This window comes from Lissotriton vulgaris, chromosome 9 (genome assembly GCF_964263255.1).
Source record: "Lissotriton vulgaris chromosome 9, aLisVul1.2, whole genome shotgun sequence".
In the NCBI taxonomy this organism is placed as follows: domain Eukaryota; kingdom Metazoa; phylum Chordata; class Amphibia; order Caudata; family Salamandridae; genus Lissotriton; species Lissotriton vulgaris.
This window is the reverse complement of record NC_141697.1, coordinates 854527059-854550129: the sequence shown is the minus strand read 5'-3', so window position 1 is coordinate 854550129 and position 23071 is coordinate 854527059. Positions and strand designations below refer to the sequence as shown.

The 23071-nt window shown below is 46.4% G+C and overlaps 1 protein-coding gene across 1 annotated transcript in view; it reads right to left on the bottom strand.

The window, feature by feature from the left end:
- The window catches only part of LOC147692363 (cytochrome P450 2G1-like), an 870825-nt gene that overhangs the window by 487338 nt on the left and 360416 nt on the right, over nt 1–23071 (bottom strand). The window contains exon 4 of the mRNA XM_086938586.1: nt 8501–8653. Within this exon, the coding sequence (XP_086794712.1) occupies nt 8501–8653 (153 nt within the window). The remainder of the gene's footprint in view (nt 1–8500; nt 8654–23071) is intronic.

Here is a 23071-nt window from a genome sequence, read left to right as displayed (position 1 = left end):
GGTCTCACCCTGGAGATACCCATTAAGGGACCATCTCTCAGGGAAGCCAGGAAGGGTTTCGCAGCGGTCGAAGCGCCTTGGGACCCTACGGGTAAGTAGTGCGCTATATAAATGCCTATACATTTACATTTACATTTACATTTATGTATGCATTTGTATGTAGCGCGGACTTTACCCGAAGGCGTCAGAGCGCTTCACAATAGGAACAGTAATGACACATGAGGAGAAAATTGCAAGTGAACAAATTACAAAAGCAGACGTTAAGTTACATGAGGCAAAAATGACCATTGTGAGCAAACAAAATACAAATGGTACAAAACGGTGCATTACAGGAGGAGAAAGTGACAAGTGTGCAGGTTACAAGAGAAAACAAAGTACAATTAGAGGTATAATACTGCAATATATGGCAGACACTCAGGCACAAGAACAAACGTTACGTAGGCAATGGTGGCACTTGAGCAAGTATCAAAAGCCAACAAAATGTGAGAGGTAGCAAACAGTGTGTTACAAGAGAAAAGTGGCCTGTGCATGTTACAAAAGAGTCTTTTCAAGCAGGTATAATTACACTAATAGGAACTGAGAAAATCTACCAAGCTCCAGTTCCCTCACTGCCCACATTGTATTCCACTGTCCTGCCACTCACAGCTTGTTTAATGCTAGGCAGACATTGTCCAAAGCAGGAGGCCCTCTCAAGTCTAGGCCCCGCTCCACATCTCTTGCCCAACAGTATCAGGATGTACAGTCCTTGCTCCCCCATCACTTATTCATATCTGCCCTCCTCAAGACGTCTTTGCCTGGGTGCCCAATGAAGGCTGGATGAAAAATGGCACATTCCCTGTTTACTCCTGTTGAGACTGGACAAGGGAGCAAGTCATTCTACATAATATGTTTTATTTCAAAATGGTATAGTGCCTCGAACGTTATGAGTGCTTTACCAGATACTTCAATCATGCTATATGAGGGCTCCAATTCAAAGTCTCGACAAACCACAGTATGTACCATGCTATTTATTTTTGAGTGTGCTGCCTGTTCTAAGCTAACAACCTGCTCATTTGCTACACACTCCGATAACCTACCTACAATACCATTACTTAGTATTACATAATGCTTTCAAAATTATGATATTACCAATATTATTAATTCTCCAGATAAACCTTGAATACCGAACACTGAAGACCTATTTGAACATTCTCTCCATCCACTGGCGCATGATCTCCCTCTACCTTTCTTATTCTCTACTTTAAATTGCCTCTTGCACATTAGACACAATTCTCTCCTCTTCTGCAACCCGCACCTCACATAGTTCTATCCACTCCCCATCTCTTCAAACAGAAATCCTGGTGTATTTTATAAACCCTTTGATGCACGTGGAATGATTTATTACTTTAAGCACAACAGCAGTACGCTACCACGTAATGAACATTAGAAAAATGTACTCATGTCTCCTAATTTTATTGCACTAAAGCAATAATTCCGTGGTACTTAATAAAATGCGCTAATGAAACAGCCTGATTTTGAGCCACCCCGGCATCTCTTCTACCCACAGAACAATGTGTTTAACGTTGCTACCAGACACTTGTTCAACTTGTCTAGACATACTACCCCCCTTTTCTCCCATGGTTGTTCTTTTTAAACGTTATTTCTCATTTTATAGGTGTATTATACGTAGGAAATGGTGGCACTTGTGCAAGTATCAAAAGACAACAAAATGTGAAAGGTAACAAACAGTGTGTTACAAGAGAAAAGTGACGTGTGTATGTTACAAAAGAGTACTAAAACAGGTACAAGGATAATTCTGCAATAAATAAATGGCAAACACTCCAACCATAAGAATACACTGAGAAGGCACTGCATAGTCATGGAGTCCGACGAAGGTTGCCACATACTTGCTTGGGCGCCGTCAAGCGGCCCCTGGCAGCGCCCACTGGGGGCTCTGGACGTACAATTTAGCCTCACCTAGTACTGGATGTCCGGCACCGGGATGGCCGCTGCAGCCGAGAACTGAATAATTGACGCCCCTCTGGAGGACTCTGAGCGAGGCTGGGCGGCTGGGCAGGAAGGGAGCAACAACCACAAAGGTCGGAGCTGGAGGACTGACGAGGACGTCACTAACGCGGGGCGGGACTTAGGCCATGCCCGCGCTGCACCATGCACACCCCTGACCTGCTTGAAAGTTTTTTTTAAACACTGCAGCTGCTGGCACAGTGCAAATGCGGGCGGCGGCCGCGGCATTGGAAGCTCGTTGCGGCCACGGCCGCCTTAATAATTTATGTGGACACTGTGCTCCCCCAAGAGAATCCCAAATAAATGATAAAGGCCGCCGCGGCCGCAACGGGCCTCCAGTGCCGCGCGACCGCGGCCGCCTCAGAGATGGTGTCGCCTGGGGCGGACTGCCCCCCCCCCCCCCCGCCCCTCCCTAGCTACGCGGCTGGCTGCGATTCATTAAACCGGTTACGACAAGTTACAGGTTGCATCAGCTCAGTAGAAGCTATCCCCCGCCGCCGTGGGATGCAGTGAGTAAGCCGTGATGGAGCCAGGGAGCAACAAGGGAGCAGCCTGAGCAGAGAACACGGAGCGGGGCTGATTGGGGATTTCTGAGTCACACAGTGTTCATAATGGGGAAGTAATGGGGAAGAAGAAGAACTCCACAGGTACAGATACAAGTGCGGGGGTATGATTGAATGAAGGATAATGGACACAGGTACAGAATGTTAGCATTAGCGGGTCAGAAATTTAGTTTTGTAAATTCAGGCCTCTCTGAGTCTTAAGATTAGTTCAGTTTTTTTTTTTTTTCGTTTTCTCAGCAACCTCGCGTACTCACGGTTTAGCCAGTTAGGTTCGACCAGACTCGTCCCGGTGCATCTGCTCAGGGTTTTTTCCCCAAACCTGTCCGGTACGACACGATGCTAGACTGCTCGATCACCCGATGGCTTGACTGGCTCGGTGCTGCAGGCTGTTCAGCTGTTCGGCTGCTCAGTGCTATGGGCTGCTCGGTTGTTGACTCGGGCTGGGACCGGGTTGGTACTGTCGACTATCTCTTGTGCGGTTTGTTTGTCTGTAGGTCTGTAGACTGACTTCCCAGCCCCGATCCGCTCCGATCCGCTCCAATCATCAGCCGCGAGTGTTTTTCGCAGGGAGCCTCTGTGCAAAGTTCAATCTAGGTCTCGGTCTCGTTCTTGGTCTTGTTCTTGGTCTCGGTCTCCAGTTGGACGGAGCCTCTCGGTAATAGAAGACTCTGCAATCTCGGAAATCAGATCGCCGTATTGATTTCTCGGTTTTCTTGGTCACATAATGTGATCGCAGGAGATCAGCAGGGGATCAGCAGGGGATCAGAGGTACTCAGCACTCAGCTCTCAAAGCTGCATCTCTCTCTCAGTGAGTATTGAGGCCAGGCTTAGCGGAGCTCCGCTTACAGCGCCAATCACACCGACGCCATCTTGATGCAAGTACCGCACTGCATGCCACTCCAGTGTACTCTAAGTCACTCCACACAATGCCACTTTACGGAAAACTAAAGCACTCTACTCTATGGCATTTTACACCACTCTACATCACTCCAATCTATGCCACTGCACTCTATGCTACTCCATGCCACTCTTTTCTATGCCACTCAACTCTATGCCACCCTACTCTATGTCACTCCAAACCTTTCCATGCCACTCTACTCTTGTCCCAGGCCTAAACATATCCTCAGGATCGAACCGAGGCTCTATGGGGTCCACCTCTTAACAGCTTCAAGTCTGGATATATATACACACAGACTAAAGGGTGGTTAAGTGGGGGAATGAAAGGATGGGGACAGCAGGGAGGGAGACCTGTAACCAGACACAAAAGAGAAATGCAATTACTACTTGACGTACAGCGTGTCTCTATCTCTTATCTACTGTGGTCACCTATACTTTACTAACCTGTAAAGAAAAGTACGCAGTCCAGAAATACAGAGGGGTGTTGAGCATGTACCTCTTAATATCACACAATATTCTGTAGAAATGAGGTACCAACTGTGGCTCAATCAGACACACTGTCTAGACACCCCTGTGGAGGAATAGAAGAAAAGCAACAGAACAATGAGGAGCAGCAGCAATGAATGTCATAATATAGATGGGATATGCACACCAGGACTCAAATCCGATAATCAGCAATGTCCAAATGCAGTAAACGGTAAAGGTAAAGATTTTCTCCCGCAAGAACTTGAAGGAAGCAAGTTCGCCAATGCAAGGAAATCTCAACTCTCAGATTAAAGCCAACAAAGTTCAAAGATTTTTTCAGGCCAAGGGTAAAATTCACAATACCCCTCAAAACTCTGAGTGAAAGAAATTATGATTTCAGCCACACAAAGGAATAACTCGAGAAGCAATGTTCCGGTAATACAGGGTCCCACCAGGGGGCTTGCACACACTCTCGGAATATCCAAAACAGAGTAACAGAAAAGCGGTGCGCGAAGCACCCTTACTGAACCAGGAGATAATGAAACTGCGATCTACGGTACCACAATCCACAGGAATAATCGGCAGCGTTTGTCTCCTGCCTCCTCGTTAAGGCTGCACTTCCTCAGACGTGATGCGTTGCACCTGGGCTGCCGGGAATTGTAGTTTTCAGCATGTGCCGGTGCGCATGCAATTCCCGTGATGCCTAACAACTCTATACAACTACACCCTACTCTATGCCACTCCACACAATGGTACTCTAGAGCACTCTTTGCCACTCCACTCTATGCCACTCTACTGTATGCCACTGTACACCACTCTACTTTATGCCACTCCACTCCATTCTATGTCATTCAATCTATGCCACTCAAATATATGTCTTTCCACTCTATGCCACTCCACTCTATGCCACTCTAATCCACGCCACTCTACATGTGTCCAGTCTATGCCTCTCAATTCTACTGTATGCTACGCTATTCTACCCCAACCCGCATTATGCCACTCTACTTTATGCCACTCCACTACACAGCACTGTACTCTATGCCTCTCCATTCCACTCTATGCCACTCCACTCTGCACCACTCAATGCCACTCCACTCTTCTCTATGCCAATCCATTCCACTCTATACCACTCTACTCCACTCTACGTCACTCTATGGCACTCTGCTCTACACCCCTCTACTCTACTCCCCTCCGCAGCACCCCACTCTATGCTACTTTATTCCATGCCACTCTACTCTATGCCATTTCACACCACTCTATGGCACTCTAGTTTATGCCACTCTACTCCATGCCAGACCACTCTTCTCCACTCTACTCTACTCTACACCACTCTATGACACTCTACTTTTCCCCACTCAACTCTATGCCACTCTTCTCTACTCCACACCACTCTACTCTATGCTACCATACTATATTTCACTCTACTTTATGCCACTCCACTCTACGATATGCCACTCCACTCCACTCCACACAATGCCATTCTATTCTGCTCTACTGCAATCTACTCTATGCCAATCCACTCTACTCTATGCCACTCTACTATATGCCACTATAGCCTACTCCACACCACTCCACTCCACACAGTGACACTCAGTGGCACTCTCCACCACTATTCTATTCTGTCAGTTCACTCCACACTACACTATTCTACTCTATGCCACTCTACTTTATGTCATTCCACTATGCCACTGTACTCAATGCCACTCTACGCCATTCTACGTTAGTCCACTCTCAACCACGCCACTCTATACCACTCCACTTCACTCTACTTTATGCTACTCTATTCTACTCAACCCTACTCTATGGCACTTCACTCTACACCACTCTACTCTACGCCAGTACATGCCACTCTACGCCACTCTACACCACTCCCCTTTATTCCACTCTACTCCACGCACTCCATTCTACTTGATGCCTCTCTATTCCACTCTATGCCGCTCCACTCTACACCACTCTACTTTGCACCACTCTATTTTATGCCACTCTACTCTACGCCACTCCATGCTAGTACACTCCACACAATGCTATTCAACTCTACGCCACTCCACTCTATGTCACTCTAATCTATGCCACTCTATGCCATTCCAAACCACTCTATGCCACTTCCACGCTACTCTACAACACTCCACTCTACCCTTCACCATGCCACTCTACTCACTCTACTCTTCTGCACTCTACTCTATGTCACTCTATTCTTTGTCTCTCTACTCTCTGCCACTTCCCTCTACTATACGCCACTCTACTCTGCGCTGTTCTCCGCCAAGCTATTCTACACCATTCTACTCTATGCCACTCCACTATACGCTAATCCACACTTGAGTTCACATCAATCCAAACTACTTTATCCTACAATATTCTACTCTATACCACTCTACTCCATGCCACTCCACACAAAACCATGCTACTCTGTTCAGCAACACTATGCACTTTATTAAATGGCACTCTATGCCACTATACTCTACGCCACTCCACTCTAAGCCACACTCCTCCACACCATTCCCCTCTATGCAATGTCACTCTATACCACTCTGCTCTTTACCACTGTACTCTATGCTACTCCAGTCTATTACACCCCCCTCTATGCCACTCTACTTCTTTGTTCTCCTCAACACTGTCTTTTCTAGAAGAATTGCGAGGTACCAGTTTCATAGATCAGTACCAGTCTTACACATCACTGATTCAATTAGGAGCAGTACTGCCCCTGCCTTTCATGCTATCGGGATGACGAAAGAGGTAGCATTGAGCTGTGTAATAACAGCAACCCATTGCTTACAGTTGCAAAAAGTCATTGAGCTGGAACACCATGCACTATTAAAACAAGCTGCTATTGGAGTGTTATCATTTTAACAGGTGGATTTGTGAAGGTTGCATACTTTCTGCATGGGGCTTGCCTCGCTCATATTTCTACAGCAGTATCCTGGTATCCTGTTCTTCACTGCAGTTTTGAAGCTATGTTAGCTTGGTGTACTAGGCACCTGCTGCCGTGCTCTGAAAGTAGGCTTAGTCACATCACTTGCAACACCCGATTTCAGTAATTCCACAAGACAATCAAAAGCAGCGCTCAAAATGAGGCATTAGGACCGAGTGCAGTAGTGGAGGAAAGAGGGGAGGGAGAAGCCCCTCACTTCCGCCAGCCTGCCTCAGACGTCTGTGCTACTCAGAAAGGGGACAGAGCACACAGAATCTGTTCATGTGACAACACCAGGACATTTCCTGAAATGGTACGTGTCACGATATTACGCTGCAAAGCAGCTCTGAGCTGCCAGAGCTGACCTGCTGTGGGGGACTACTTTCTTCCGACCTGATCAGCCAGCCATCTCTCAGCCCACACTCCCTGGCCATGCTCTCTGGCCTCCATGACATGCCAGGACGGTTCAGGCTCAGGATGCTTCGGATGCCGGGAAGAGGAGAGCCCTGCTGAGGAGGTGTGGGGGCGGGGCGGCGTGAGGCACATGTTCAACAAGAGAGACAGTTACCTACTTTATCCGATTGCCCTGAATTATATCTTCAAATACAGTGTTGCAGAATTCTGCGGAATGTCACTGAGTTTTTATGCAACTCCGTGTAATTCTGCATAGTGCAGCCCTATGAACTCTGCCCACCCGTATTCTACTCTACACCACCCTGCTCTACGCCACTCCAGTCTATGCCACCCCACCCAATGCCCCTCTACTCCACTCCACTTCATCCTATGCCTCTCTACGCTACACCACTCTACTCTATGCCACTCCAGTCTATGCCACTCCAATCTATGGCACTCTATTCTACTCTACTCTACTGTACACCACTCTACTTTATGCCACTCTACTGTACACCAGTCTACTTTATACCACTCTATTCCACCCTACACCACTTCTCTCTTTGCCACCCCATGCCACTCTCCTCTGCATAACTCTACACTAAGCCATGCACTCACTGTTAGCCATGCTGCCCTCTGTCTTTTTATTAGCTAATTAAAATCAGGGGATATACATAGTCTCTATTTTCATTTTCCAATGTTCAACAAGGAAGATCGCTGAATGTTTATGGTTCCCAACTTCCACCATGGAGTGAAATGTTTTGCATTTTGTGCAGTGGGATTATATCTACTTACAATATTAATGGCTTAATTAGCTGGCTGGAAGAATTGAAGTGCTTCTTACTTACAAAATGGTGGTGGTGTGACGTGATCAGTGAATGCCAGGTTTTGCAAACCTTCTCTTAGGCCCATGAGTCATTAGTGAAAAAACACAAAGGTTGTTAACCAACTATTTGCTGGTAATACATAACTGTGTCAGAGTGCATGGCTGAGAATTCATATGTCGTGCTTTTCCTAAAAGTTTATTATGCCATTACGTAAGTCAGACATCTTTGTCAACATGTTTCATTATTTAAATTGATTAGATGCTTCACTGGAAGCAACAGTACTTGTATGACTCTATATTGTTTTAATTTTTGCATTCACCAAATCTACTTACCTGTACTTAACTTTGCAAACTGATAGAACGATACAATGGATTCAATTGTGTTGTTGTCCATTATAACACATTCATTATAGTAAGGGTATACCCATGTAACCAAAGCATTTATACCTTTTTTGTTCCTGATCTCATCCAACATGCAGTTGGCTTCTTCTTGTATTCGTTGCTCAATGCTTCTCTTCCCCATTCCAAAATTCCTAAAGGTAGTAAGTGAAAAACGACGTATCTGTTTCCACCGTTCAATGTTTTTAGTGAATGCCATCCCTAAGGGCAGAAAGAAAATTACAATTATCAGAGGAATACAGCTCAGAATGTAATTTGGAGTAGAAATTATCCTAACGCACCACACTTTAGGTTCTCTTTGTTAGTTAATTTCTATATCAAATCTTCAATTCCCTGTTAAGATAAACAGATTCAGGAGAGACACAACACTAGGTGGGCCTATTTACCAAGTTGTTTGCGCTAGTAGGTTTGACTTCTACACACAAAAAAGTGAGACCTATTGGCTATGCCAATGCTTGGATACAAGGCAGAGGGGAAAAGGGTGCAAGGCAGAGGAGAGAAGGGTGCAAGACAGAGGGGAGAAGGGTGCAAGGCAGAGAAGGGTGCAAGGCGGAGAAGGGTGCAAGGCAGAGGGGAGAAGGATGCAAGGCAGAGAAGGGTGCAAGGCAGAGGTGGAGAAGGGTACAAGGCGGAGGGGGAGAAGGGTGCAAGGCGGAGGGGAGAAGGATAAAAGGCGGAGGGGAGAAGGGTGCAAGGTAGAGAAGTGTGCAAGTCGTAGGGGGAGAAGGGTGGGGGGAGAAAGGTGCAAGGCAGCAGAGGGGGAGAAGGGTGAAAGGCAGATTTGGAGAAGGGTGCAAGACGTAGGGGAGAAGGGTGAAAGGCAGATGTGGAGAAGGGTGCAAGGCAGAGGGGCAGAAGAGTGCAAAGTGTAGGGGGCAAAGGGTGCAAAGCGGAGGGGGAGAAGGGTGCAAGTTGGAGAAGGTGAGAAGGGTGCAAGGCGGAGGGGGAGAAGGGTGCAAGGCAGAGGGGGAGAAGGGTGCAAGGCAGAGGGGTAGAAGGTTGCAAGGCAGAGCATGAGGAGCGTCTAGCAGCACCAGCCATGTCAGCAGTTTTTACGGACCCCTATACAAACAAATATGCAGGGCCCCAAGTCACAAGCGCCTGTTTTGAAGTTTAAAAATAAAGTGTGGGGGGAAAGAGAAAACACAGTAGCTCCAGTCTCCGCCACCAACTAATGATTTCAAATGCGTCAGCTGAAATGAAAAAACACAAAATGCTATCTTCAAAACCTATACATAGATTTTATGGCACAAACACTGATGCTGTCAAAGCGCAGGTGTAATGTATTACGATGAAATAACTAGCGGACTACTAGTTAGGTTCAGGTACGTAATATTTATTTATTTATTTAAATGGGAACAAACTAAATTGAGGAGCGCCGGCCGGCGCGGCCGTTCTGTGTCTCTCTCGGCGCGCAATGGGGAATGCGCGCGCAGCGCGCCAACATGGCCGCCGCACGTCACGTCTGCCGTGACGTGCATCAACTAGAATGCGCACTCTACATATCTCCCCCTTTTACCAAACTTTGACAGAGTCACTTACAGTTCAGTGTCCAACTCGAAATCTCGAAATCTGGAGGGCCTTACCACCGGCCTCCCACTTCTTGTAACCTTGACCGGGTTCTCCCTAGTCTCTTGGCTCCGCTCCTCTTGGCTCTCTGCTTTTTCGCTCACAGCTTCATCCTCATTCATGCTTCTCTCAAACCTGTCCCTTTCCGTACCTCTACTTCCGTTCTCTTCTTCCTCTTCTCTATCCATTCTGACCCTTACTCTGCCTTGCTGCTCACAGGCTTCTTGTCTCCTCTCCACGTTCGCACCTTCAGTGTCTTCCCATTCAGTTCCATGTTGCTCCCAGCCCAAAACCTTGTTGCACCTAGCCATCCGGTCCTGGGACCACACATTCCCATCACTCAACAAGGCAGCTCGATCGTACACCTCCACTACTTGCATCGGCTTGCTGTACTTGCTGTCTCCTTTCTTCTGTAGAGTGGCAAACTTTACTCTCACCCACTCTCCTTTCTCCAATCCTGTACTTTTTACGTTCCTCCGTTTATTGTAGTGATTACTGTAAATTGTCTGTGCTCTTTCCAGGTTGGCCCGCACCACTGCAGGGGACCATTCGCTGGTGACAACCTTTTCCTTCCAAATCCTATTGTCATGGGTGAATGGTTCACGTCCCCTCAATATTTGGAATGGGCTGTACCCCGTGCCAGTGGGGGTTATTCTGTAAGCCCACACCATGTTCTCAAACGCCTTTTCCCAACTCTGTCCACTGGATATGGCGGCTTGGATGGCTCCCATCACTACCCTGTTAAATCTCTCCACCTAGCCGTTACCGGCCGGATGGTATATCGCCGTGTGCTTGACAGTGATGCCATTCCTTTGCATGAACTTGCTCCACCTTTCCGACGTGAACTGGGGCCCATTGTCACTCAAGATCGATTTGGGTATTCCTTCCCTGGTGAAAGTCTCTGACAGAAACTTTATGATGTTTTCTGTGTCCATGGACTCATCTATTCTCACCTCCGGCCACTTTGAATATCGATCCATGAGTACGCACACGTATTTCTGTGTGCCATGGTCATCTAGGACAGGTCCCAAAATGTCTATCGATAGTTCTTCCCATGGATTAGCTGGAGAGTCTCAAGGGTTTCAAGGTCTTATCTGCCCGTTGACATTGGGGACATTCCCTGACGTGCCTCTCAGCCCTTATGTCCATGCCTGGCCACCAGTAGTTTTGTTTCGCCCTTGCCTTTAGTTTCCCTATGCCTAGGTGTCCCTCGTGTAGCAAGTCCAACAGTTTCGAGGTGAGGTTCCTGGGGGGAATCACCTTGTCTCCTCTGTAGATGAATACCCCCTTGTCCCCTACTGACAGTTCCTCTCGGACTTCGAAGTATGGCTTAAGGCTCGCCCTCACGTTCCTTTTCTCCGGCCATCCTTGAACAATGTTCTCCTTTACTTCTTTCATGTCTGTGTCTTCCTCATAGGACTCCATCCATTCTTGTAAGCTTATCAACCTTTCTTGGTCCTCTATAAGAGCTACCAACTCCCCTTTGCTTGCAGGGTCTTCCTCTCCAGGTTCCATGGCGGCGGCCCTACTCAGGTAATCCGCTACTCGGTTCCGGTTCCCGGGAAGGTACTCCACGTCATACCTAAACTCGAGTAACTTTAGTGACATCTTGGATATTCTGGGAGTGGCATTGGCGTGTCCACTCGATGTCAGCACCTTCACCAATGGTTTGTGATCTGTTTTGAGTAGAAAACGTGTTCCCCACAGAAATTGCCGGAATCTCGCCATGGCCCACACAACCGCCAGCATTTCCTTCTCAATCACACTGTATTTGCTCTCCGTGTCCGTCAGTGCCCTGGACGCAAAACTGATTGTCTCCATTTCTCCTCTTCCTCTGTCTTGCATGAGCACAGCGCCCAGGCCCTTGTCGCTGGCATCCGTTGTCAGTACCGTGGTGCCTTGTGGATCATAGCCCTTGAGGGGAACCGCTCCTATTACATCCCTTTTGATAGTTTCAAACTCTGCTTGTGCTTCCGGTGTCCATTGGAACACAGTGCTTTCCCTGGTCAGCAGCCTCATGTTGTGGGTCTTTGAGGCGAAGTGGACCACAAACTTGCTGTAGTACTCTGCCATCCCCAGGAACGACCTGACCTCTTCCTTGCTTCGGGATGATGGAGCTTCAGCGATGGCCTTTACGTTTTCCGACTTGGGTGTAACGCCCTGTTGTCCGATCTCGTGTCCTAGGTACGTTACCGACTGTAGGCCCAACCGACACTTTGCCCATTCCGCTGTAAGGCCTTTGGTTTCCAGCGTCTGTAGCACGTGTCCCAGCTTTTGATCATGGTCATGCTTGTCTCGGCCCATCACCAAGATGTCGTCCTGGAAATACTGGACGTCCTTGCAGTCTCTGAATAGTTGGTGCATCATCTTCTGGAAAACCGCAGCCGCCGAGGCCAGCCCGAATGGCATGCGACAAAACTGGTAGCAACCAAACGGGGTGATGAAGGAAGTGAGACTTTTGCTGTCCGGGTGAAGTGCTATTTGGTGATAGGCCGATGTTAAGTCGATAGTGGAGTACCACTTCACCCCTCTGGTCTTGGCCAACATTTCTTCAATTCTGGGGAGAGGGAACTTTTCTACCACGATATTTTTATTCAGTTCTCTCAGGTCCACGCAGAGCCGGACCTTCCCATTGGGCTTCATCACGACCACTAGGGGCGCCAACCATTCTGCACATGTTATTGGTTCTATTATTCCCTTCTTTTCCAACTCCTGAAGTTCTTTCTGGACCGCTTCTCTTACCGCAATTGGTACGTTTCTCACCTTGTGAGCCACCGGTATGGCCCCTTCCTTGAGCACGATCTTGTGTTGGAATTTTTCCATCCGTCCCACCGTGCCTCCAAACACTTTTGGGTAGTTCTCCTTCCACTTATTCAAGTCCGGCCATTCCTCTTGTTCTGCGAGTAGTATTTGCTCCTTTCCTCCCGGATCCAGCTTTATCCCATCCTCGTCGCCACTGTAATGTATTACGATGAAATAACTAGCGGACTACTAGTTAGGTTCAGGTACGTAATATTTATTTATTTATTTAAATGGGAACAAACTAAATTGAGGAGCGCCGGCCGGCGCGGCCGTTCTGTGTCTCTCTCGGCGCGCAATGGGGAATGCGCGCGCAGCGCGCCAACATGGCCGCCGCACGTCACGTCTGCCGTGACGTGCATCAACTAGAATGCGCACTCTACAGCAGGGTCTGAGGAAAAGAGTCCCTTTGGCAGTACTTGAGTGTCTGTATCAAGGTGTGACTGCATCAGTGCTCCCTTTTCACGCGGTATCGCAATCAGCGGCTGTCTCCTCCCGCGCGTGGCGGTGTCTGGGGCCTCAGAAAATATTATGATGGTGCCGAGGCCACTTAACAGCAGCAGGCTCAGTATTAGCGAGGACCTGCTCTTCATACAGCGTGGACCCGTTCTCATCAGAGCCGCGCGGGCCAGGCACGGCTGGGGCTGGAAGCTTCTCATCACAGCCAGCATGTTTAACAAGGAGACCTGTCCTTGGCATTAACTGGCCCAAAATTCATTCTCTGAAGGTCTCACTAGGGAAGTAGACGACCCCGAGCTGGCGGGGGCCCGAGGGGCAGCCGCACAGGGCTAAAGTCAGAGGGGCATTTATAAGGGCAGCAACTTCTGCTGGTAGCGAGAGGAGGGGGGAGGGGGGTGCACAGCGAGGGATACAGGTGAGAGGGGGGAGAGTGTGGAGGGATAGAAGGGAAAGAAGGTGAGAAGGGGTGAGAGTGGGCACGAAAGGAGGGAGGGCGCAGAGAGATTCAAAAGGGGGATCTGGTGAAAAGGTGCAAGCAGGAGGGTTTCAAGGTGGGGAGGGGTGAATGTAGCAGAGAGAGGAAGAGAAACAGGAGACAGGTGTGACAGGGGGAAGGCGGCACAGGGAGGGATACAGGTGAGAAGGGTGTAAAGGAGTGGGGAGGGGAGGTAGCAAAACGAAGTAAAGAGAGGAGCTAGGTGAGTAAGAGAGATGTAAATATATTTGAAAAAGAAGGAATTAGGGAGCAAGAGAGAGAGAAAGAGAGAGACAGGAATGGGGCTTGTGAAAAGGGGAGATCAAGAGAAAGTGACTGAGGATGAAACCAATGCAGACAGGGAGTGAGACAGTGAGAAGGTGGGTAAATGAGGTATGGGGGAATAAGGAAGTGGGTGAGTGAAAGGCCTTGGAGAGATATTGAGGAACGAGGAAAAAGAGAGGCCAGAGGGAGCATATGTGACTGGAAGGAAGAGGGGGCGAGAAGGAGGTGAGTGCGAGAAAAGAGCGGGTCAGCAGCGGGGAAACAGGTGGGAGCGAATGGGAACAGGAATATATAGAGGCGGACAAGGGGAGTCAGACCAGCAGGAGAGAAGGGGAGATCAGAGGGGCGAGGAGGCAAAAGAGAGGGGGGCTAAGTGAGTGGGTGAAATGGAGAGAAGGTGGAAGGGGAAGCGGCAAAAAAGAGAACAGGTGAAAAAAAGTAGATCAAGGAAATCTGATGCTGGAGGGGAAAGAATGACAGATGTAGAGAAGCGCGGGGTGAGACAGGGTTGAAGGAAAGACAGGGATCAATAGGAAAGAGGTGTGTAGCAAGAGGAAGCAGAGGAGAGGTGGACGAAAATGAGGGAGGTAGAAGGGATCACTATGTGGTGATTGTTAGAGGATATTGCAACAGCATGGGCCTACTTGACGGACATGAAAGGGTGCCCGGAGAGAGGCGCTTAATTACCAATGACAAAGGAAAGTCAGATGGCTGCGCGTGCACTTGCACGTGCACTGAAGCTTGTAGCCAGCCAGCAAATGCCTGGGTAGCATTTTTAGAATCCCCTTTACTAAAAGTAAAGCAACAAACAGCGCATGCGCTGTTCTAGCTTGATCTAAAAAAGGCCAAGAGACCTCATTGAAGGATTTTTCTGCCTCCAAGGTCATGGCCATTGCATAGGAGTTAAGGAGAGGAGATGTTTCTAACACGGGCAAATAATCTTATGTTGTCACAGGCCAAACTGTTTGAGAATGGTGGATTAGAGATCGGAAACGTTTTTCTAATCTTGTGCAAAGAATTTCACATATATTTTGCAGTCTATGTTAACTGGAGAGACATTGGTCTGTAGTTTTGGCGTCTAACGGGTCTTTGTTGCCTTTCTGGATAAAAGAGATAATAGCTTTTTAAAGTTTCGGCCTGTTGTGCCACTATGGGTGTAGAAATGTAAGTGGGATTTAAGTTGTGGCGTGAGTAAGGGTTTAAAGATTTTATAGAAGTGGCTTGTGAACCCATCTGGCCTGGCTCTTTTTAGTTTTAATGTTTTGACCACGGCCTCTATTTCCTCAATTCTAAGAGAACAAGGATGAAATGAAAATACTGATAAAGAAAAGAAAAATATGCATGTTAATTTTACGTAATAGTTCAGAGTAAGATATTTCTCAATGTAAGTTAACTCAGTTCATTGTCAAGGTGCAGAGACTTTTTGTTTGTCAATTTGAGACAATGTTTTGCCATTAGAATGGCAGTGCATCTATATGCATTCATTTCAGCTGGCCCCAGAAAATGTGGTATGTGCCATGGGTAATAATGGGATCTTTACATTTTCAATAAACTGCACAAGAGGCAGATTCTCAGCATTGCCTATTCACATATTTCGCATTTTAGATGCATATATTTGCATTCTCAAGATTAATCGGTTTTACATAAAGAAGCAAAGAAGTTAATCACAAACATCTCTAAATGTAGCTTTTTTCATATGGGCTAGTGAATTGATGGTATACATTAAAGCCTGGTATGCCTTTAAAATGCCAGTTGATATAGATTCAGCCTCAGTATAACCCCAGTCAACCTTATAAATAGCACTATTTTCATGAAAGAATACGTGGCCAACTGGGTAAAGTATTAGCTGACAAACAGGATACAAGAGCTTACCTTTACTAAATATTGAGTTTGTGTATGCACGACCTTTGCACAGTTTTACTCTGTGCCGATGAACCATTTTGAATGACAGTATAATGGCACATGGCTTTTGCGCCGCTTTAGCCACACAAGGGTCCCATGCAAACCTTTAGTAATCTCAAATATTTCCAACACTGGCTATACGATTTTTCTCCAATCTGCTCGATTGTGGGAACCTGGACAAATCACTCCTATTAGAAACAGGCTAAACAACATGAATTGAGAAATAAATATTGGGTTGTAGACTCTCCGCAGTATCAAATACGTTAATGCCAGGCCAAATCCTACAAAACACTTGATTTGCAATTAGGATACCCCATGCTTAATAGGGTATTCATTTTTGGCCCTGCATGTTTTCTCATTACGCAATATTTATCATGGGTTGGGACTTGTGGCTGATAAAGAACGCAGTAAATGTAGACTACATAGGAGGTGGTCTACATTTAACCTCCTCCTGAGTAGGAAATTTTCTGTGAGGCAAGGAGATTCTAGGGAATCAGGAAACTATACTTAGGGTAGGGTGAGAGGCCAGAATTTAAAGACAGAACAGGATATGCAGCCCCATTAAACCTTATGAATACACAGAATATACCCCGAAGTCTAAATAAAGAAGAACAACAATACTTTTAGTACCCAAGACTCAAAAAAATATACAAAATTTGTATGGATTCCCATCACTCACCATTCCAGGTGACATGCTTCATCATCTGGGTCTCCTTTAACAGGGCTACCACTCCACCCTAATGATGGAGGAGCCCAAGGATGTTTTCAAAGGTATGGATACAGATGTGAGCAAATGTAGGATATAAAGTGTATGAGAAAAAGTGCAGTGCAAAAGGTGATGTGAATTTTAAAATTGAAGCGTAATCAGACCCCAAGCTTGATTTATGTCTGATACGATCAAGAGTTAAAAACAGTGCAAAAGGACAGTTTCAATAGATAGCTGTCCACTAGTAAACAATCGGTCAACATGCTTCAGCACTCAAAGGTAGATATAGACCTAGTGCTTTCGTCAGGACCTAATAGATATTAAGGCTACTGCTAAATGTAAAAAGTGATATGAACGCAATCAAGAAAAGGAAAAAAAAATAAAGAATACACTGTGGATCGGTATTCTCACAGTTCACAATCCTCGAGCCTCTTAGAAAATCTATGAAAAATACAAAAGGTACAACAGAGAGTCTTGGAGAACAGTATTGAATGTCTTCAAAATCATCTATGTAGCTATAATTAGCCATCAGATGTGCCCTCAAAGTGAACTTAATATACCATCGAGCCTTACCTCAAGAGTATGGAGGAAAAGCCTCACCCCACCTGGCAACAGCTCAGGACAAAGGAGGCACCGCTCTATAAAGGAAACAGAATACACCAAACCCATAGTTTATGTGGTGAATTGTTTACCCTAAACATTAAAACATAATCCTATTGCCCGTGACAATAGTATGAGCCCCCACTACTCAAACTCACTCTCTCTTGTCATGTAAACTATTCCACCCAATACGGTGGAGTGTGGTTACCTAATGAATGATATGTGCCAACTTCAAGCCAAAATTATATACCTAGGTAACACTTGTTAATAACTTGCAATCACAGTCATAAATCAGAACCCCAGATACAAATTTTGTATATGTTTTCGAGTCTTGGGTAGTTAGAGTATTGTTGTTCTTCTTTATTTAGACTTCGGGGTATATTCTGTGTATTCTTTAGATTCTAGGGAATCCCCTAAATGTCTCGTAGGGGCAGTTAGTACACACAAAAGCCCTGGTCCTCGCACTTAATTTATGCAGGTGGTTGCAGGCAGTGGGCGTTGGCGCTTCCTTTTGATCCAGAGCAAGATAAAGAAAGGCTGGAAAGAGGGAAAGAAGGCAGAAGAGAAAAAGATGAAAACAGTGACAAGTGGAAAAAAAACGGATGAAAAAGTATCTTCAAGAGTATGAAAAGGAGAAAGGAAGTTTTGTGTGGTAGAAGAAATAGGATGAGTTGGAATCAACACTAGGCAGCCGAGGTGTTCGACAACTCTGGCATTCAGCAGCACTGGGTTCTTAAGAAAAAATGTACATCCCCGCAATTTATATTTTTTTACAAATTAAGCATTGCATTGTTCCCTCTCAAAGTTGGGCGGCAGGTTTCCAGGCACAGAATTAGGCAACACAAACAGTGTCACGCAGCCATTTTCTGTGCCCACAAACTTTGCATCTGCCCAGGGAACATAATAACACCCGTGATTGTGGGTGCAGTAAGGGACAAGAACCACTCTTGTGGAAAGACTCATGTCCTCCCTTTAATGGGTGGTATGGCTCCCATGCCAACTTTGAGCATGTAATGGGTAACAGTATGTCCATGAAGATGGGCAAAGATGTCTGTCATGCAGCCACGACCACTCCACAGAAAGTGGTGCTGCATAGCTAAACCTTTTGGAATACCGCACAGTTTTTGTTTCTGTCATTACGCCCAGTGTTGAGTATCATACATTTACCTTTGCAACAACTTAGCACAATAAGGACATACATTAGTTAAAGTGGTGGCTGGGAATTTGAAAGAGTAGTGAGATGGCCACAAACGCGTACACTTATTTCCATCATCTACAATCATACAGCAACACACTCATCCATTCACAAGCACAAACTTTCAAACACTTGCACACACCTATTCAGACCACATGCACACAAATACGCATGCATTCATTCATACAAACACACATATGCACTTATTTGGCTGTGACGGTGAAGACAGGATCAGTGGGTGGAGGGAGGCAGAGGCACTAATGCCCTGGAAGAAGCTGGCGGTTTCGAGCAGGTAAGGGACAGAAATTGAAGATCCCGCCTCCCCCTCTCATTAGCTAACCTAGTCATGGGTTAGCCAATGAGAGGAAATTCATCCATAATTGATTATAAAGTGGAGTGGGTTCAGTGACATTTGTTAATCCCTCCCAACTCTGTGACAAATTAGAAAAGGGTGGTGTGAGGTGCCATTGATAGATAGTCCAGCCTGGGAACTTCAGGGTTAAAACTGAAGAGCCCAGGGCTCATTCTACCCGTGATGCTCCACCTTTGTCATCAGTGGGAAGATCCTCACGGGGCTTTTCCAGACTGATGTAACAGCCCTCAGGGCAGTGAAATCTTCATCCTGGCAAACCTTGACTCAGGTTGCTAGGCACCTGTCCATTAGTTTATATAAAACGCCTGGCTGCCTGACCCTGACATGATGGGTATCAAAATGGCTGACTTTTGCTGAGCCTGACAGACTCCCATCATGTTTTGGAAAAATGGGGCAGAGTGCCAGTTATATAAAAATAGAGGTAGGAATGAATGTTGCAATTCAAAACAGTTGCCCCGCTTATAAACCTCCCAATCCATTGTTGAACATGTATACATTTAAGAAATACCAGTGACTTTATGAAAGAAGGCAAAAAAATTCTGGCTCAACAATATAACACTTCATTGTTATAATATCTATTGAGTTTAGCCCTGGTAAATTGATGGCCCTGGACAGCACTTTTCTGCGGTCCCTAAAGTGTCTGACCATTTCTTGGGGACTGAAAAAGAAATCTTGAGCAATGCTACAAAATGTATTTTTCTTTAGATAACACCAAATCCTGCAATAAGTCTCCTCTTCTTGAAGATGCTGTAATGAGTATCAGATGCAGGTGCAGGATTTCCAGCCACAAACATCCCCATGGGTGCCATGGTGATCCTCCACACCAACCCATAATGAAGAAAAGCTGCAGAGAACTCACAAACGTATTCAAGAATTTGGTGAAACATGATTCATTTTTGACGAGGGGCGTGGACAGGATGGGTGCAGGGCGGGACTGGCCGCAGCGGGCACCAGGCAATACCCCGGTGCGCCGCAAGTGTGGGGGCCGGTTTTGGGCGGCTAGGTGCCGTTTTTGTTACAGGGCCGTTTTAGCTGCAAAATCAGCCCTGTAACAAAATCGGCCGAAAACCGACCCCGGCAAAGAGCTCGGCGGCACCCCCTACCCGGTGGGGGGGGGGGGGGGGTGCATTGCTGAGCACTTTGCCAGGGCCAGTTTTGGTTCCCAGTCCGGCCCTAGATTGGTGGAGTCCAGGTTTTGCCGAGTCCCCAACTAGAGACGCCCATCTCAATCAGGGATTTATAACATATGCTCCCACGAGATGGAAAGCATTGTGGTGACTGAGTCAAAGGGGCTGAGAGCCCATTTCCATCGACAACCACACCCAGAAGGAATATAAATATGTTCTAGCAAGACCAGCAAGTGTTTCAAGGCGTGCTGGCCCACGATTCGAATTTTTAAAAAATGACTCAGTTACAATTACTAGAACAGTCAAATAAGTCCTGCAATAAATTCCATTGAATGTACTAAACCAGTCCAGAGTTGGAACCAACTGATTTTAGCTTAGGGCTAGAGACGAATTTGGATGTCTCTCCAGACTCATGCAATCAATAAAAATACTAATAATGTTACATAAATAGCATGGGGCTTTGGGTCCGCCTAGTTCAACCATTGCTCTTCTGGTATGTTATTTATACTTTGATGCAACCCACAGGTATCATACACAGTGTGGACTAAGTGTTTTTGTTGCCTGTATAATTCCAAGTTTGCCTGTGCCCACATAACAGTCATTGGATGTTTCCAACTTCAGACAGCATGAGTGACAGCATTCCAACCCCTTTATTTCTGCATGCCTCTAAGTAAGCTTCAAACCCAGGGGCATAGAGACCCTTCTCTCGGTGCCTACTGCAACCCCCTTAAGAGAGCTCCAATTTATCATAGAAATCCCCCTTACCATGGGCAGGCCCGAAATACCTTTGGCCAGCCTAAAATAACAGGAGCCTAACAGCAAACAGTTGAAGAAGATGTGGCGTAACGACCAGAGCTGTCGACTCAGGAACTGGGCGGGCCAGGTTGTCGTCGCAGCGTAGGCCTAAATACGTTAATCCACCCATGACTACACAAAAATGAATATGTCCTTGTGTAATGTAACAGGTGCTCATGTAAAGCGTCCCAATCCCTCAGGGTCGAGGTTGCGCTATATAAAACTGCAAATAAAGAACAAAAAAAAACAGCAATTTCTTGCTTGAGCATTGCTTACCTCATTACTGTTGACAAGCCGAGTTCCGTCTGTGCAGGCGCCTCATCACTCTAGTGCACGTGCAAAAACCTTTCAGGCACGTGCACTACCACTGATATAGGCTGATATTTGCTCTCTCTCTGCCCCCGGCAGCTGTCTAAACAAGTAGTCACAGCACGTGCTGCTGTGATGTTGCGCTTGCTAAGCGAGGAGTATCTAAACAAGCATTGGCCGCGCTGCAGTAAAGCAGTGCTGCTGTGAAAGTGATGATCTTAAAAGCGCTCGCCTCGTGCGGCGGGAGGGGGCAAAAACATGTAAGGCAGCAACAGGTAGTAGGTGGTAGAGGGGCTGAAAGAATACAACAAGCATTGGCCGCGCGCAGCTTTGCCGCGCGCAGCTTTGCCACGCGGCCATGAAAGCCATCATCTAAAAAGCACGCAGCTAGCGCGGCAGCGGGGGGAGGAGGCACAGGCGATTCCCTTGTGGGAGCGTGCGACCATATGGCGCCACCATAAATAAAGTTATTTTTCTTTACCCAATATTAAAAAGCAAACTTTACCACGGAATGTAATTTTCAATAAATATTAAAAAATAATGGTTGAACTATTTTGTGTAGCTTATCCCAAACCTGAGATAGTAGAACTAATATTTTAATCATCTGTACACTAATTTCCCTCTTAGGACAGCCAGAGCCTTCCACAAAGATAATAGCTTTGGTGGCTTGACATCTCAGGGACAAGTTAACAGGACATTTCTACGTGTCACACTTTTAAATACTGTGCACCTTACCTTCTTGGCCACAAGGATTACACAGTGGTGACTTATTAATATTTAATAGGAAGGATTTTTCCTTGTCAAAAGGGTTATTTTGACAAGTCCAGTAGCATGCTTAAATTAAAGCACAAGGGTAGAATGGTAGGGATAGCACAATATGGGCTACAGTCTACATGTTATATTTAACTTTCTAGGTCATGGGTGTATTTCTGAACCATAATCTATGTCCTCATAGGAAAGTTAAATATGCCACTTAGAAGGTGGCCAATTTTATCAGATTTTAGGAGTCAAAACTCATACACTGTGCCTGGATAGCAGGTCTTAGTAAACAAAAAAGAGTAACATCAGTCTAAAACTATTTGGTTATCAAGCCAAAAATGGCACTTTCATCAACCAAAAAAGTTCTAGATAGGAACGGTAATACCAAGACCCAGACTGCAGCCTGGCATGGTTTCTGACAAACATAGTCGCCTTTGAAAGCATTTTGTAAGAGTTCATCAGTCGAATAAGTGGCTTTTAAATTGACTTTTGTCTGCCTTAAGAAATATTGGAGGCCTTATGGCACTGACATGCACATTCATCACCAATTACTTTGGTTGCTAAATGAATAACACCTTTGGGCTTCATTACGATGTTGTCGGAAAGACTCCGAATTGCAGTCGGATTTTCCTAAATCGCGTTGGAACCTATGTTTCCGACCGACTCAGAAACATTTTCGACCAACTGATTACGATGGAAAGGTAACCGTTTGATCAGTCGAAATCGGTTCTGACTGGCATTCGAGACTCCAAGTCGATCGGAGCCAAATCATACAGCTCTACAGACCCCGTTTCCGACCAACGTATTACGATATTGGATTCTGACAGCCTTTCCAACTCGGTCTGTAGACACGGAATGGCTGACAGAAACTGAATTTGAGGGCCCATAACAGGCCCACCTTCACCCTGAGGCATCTGGTGGGGGCCTGTGGGGGTACCCAAGGGACCCCATTTAAAACCATGCATAGTGTGGCAGGCACCCCTGGGGTGCCTGTAACAGGGTCAATGTTTTGGAATCATCATAATTGGTCGGTCAGACTCGCTGAACGTGTGTCAGTTGGAACCGATTCCGACAAGGATTCGGTTGGTTTGCTTTCCGACCGACATCCTAATGAGGCCCTTTATCTTAATGCAAAACTGCTAATTGAACATAAAGCACAGTGAATGATGGGGCAGGTGTGGGGGTAACAGAGGACACACAGGGAAGTGAATATAAGTGAGCTACAGAGAGGAACATGGCGGCCACCAGCTAAACGGCCGCGGCTCG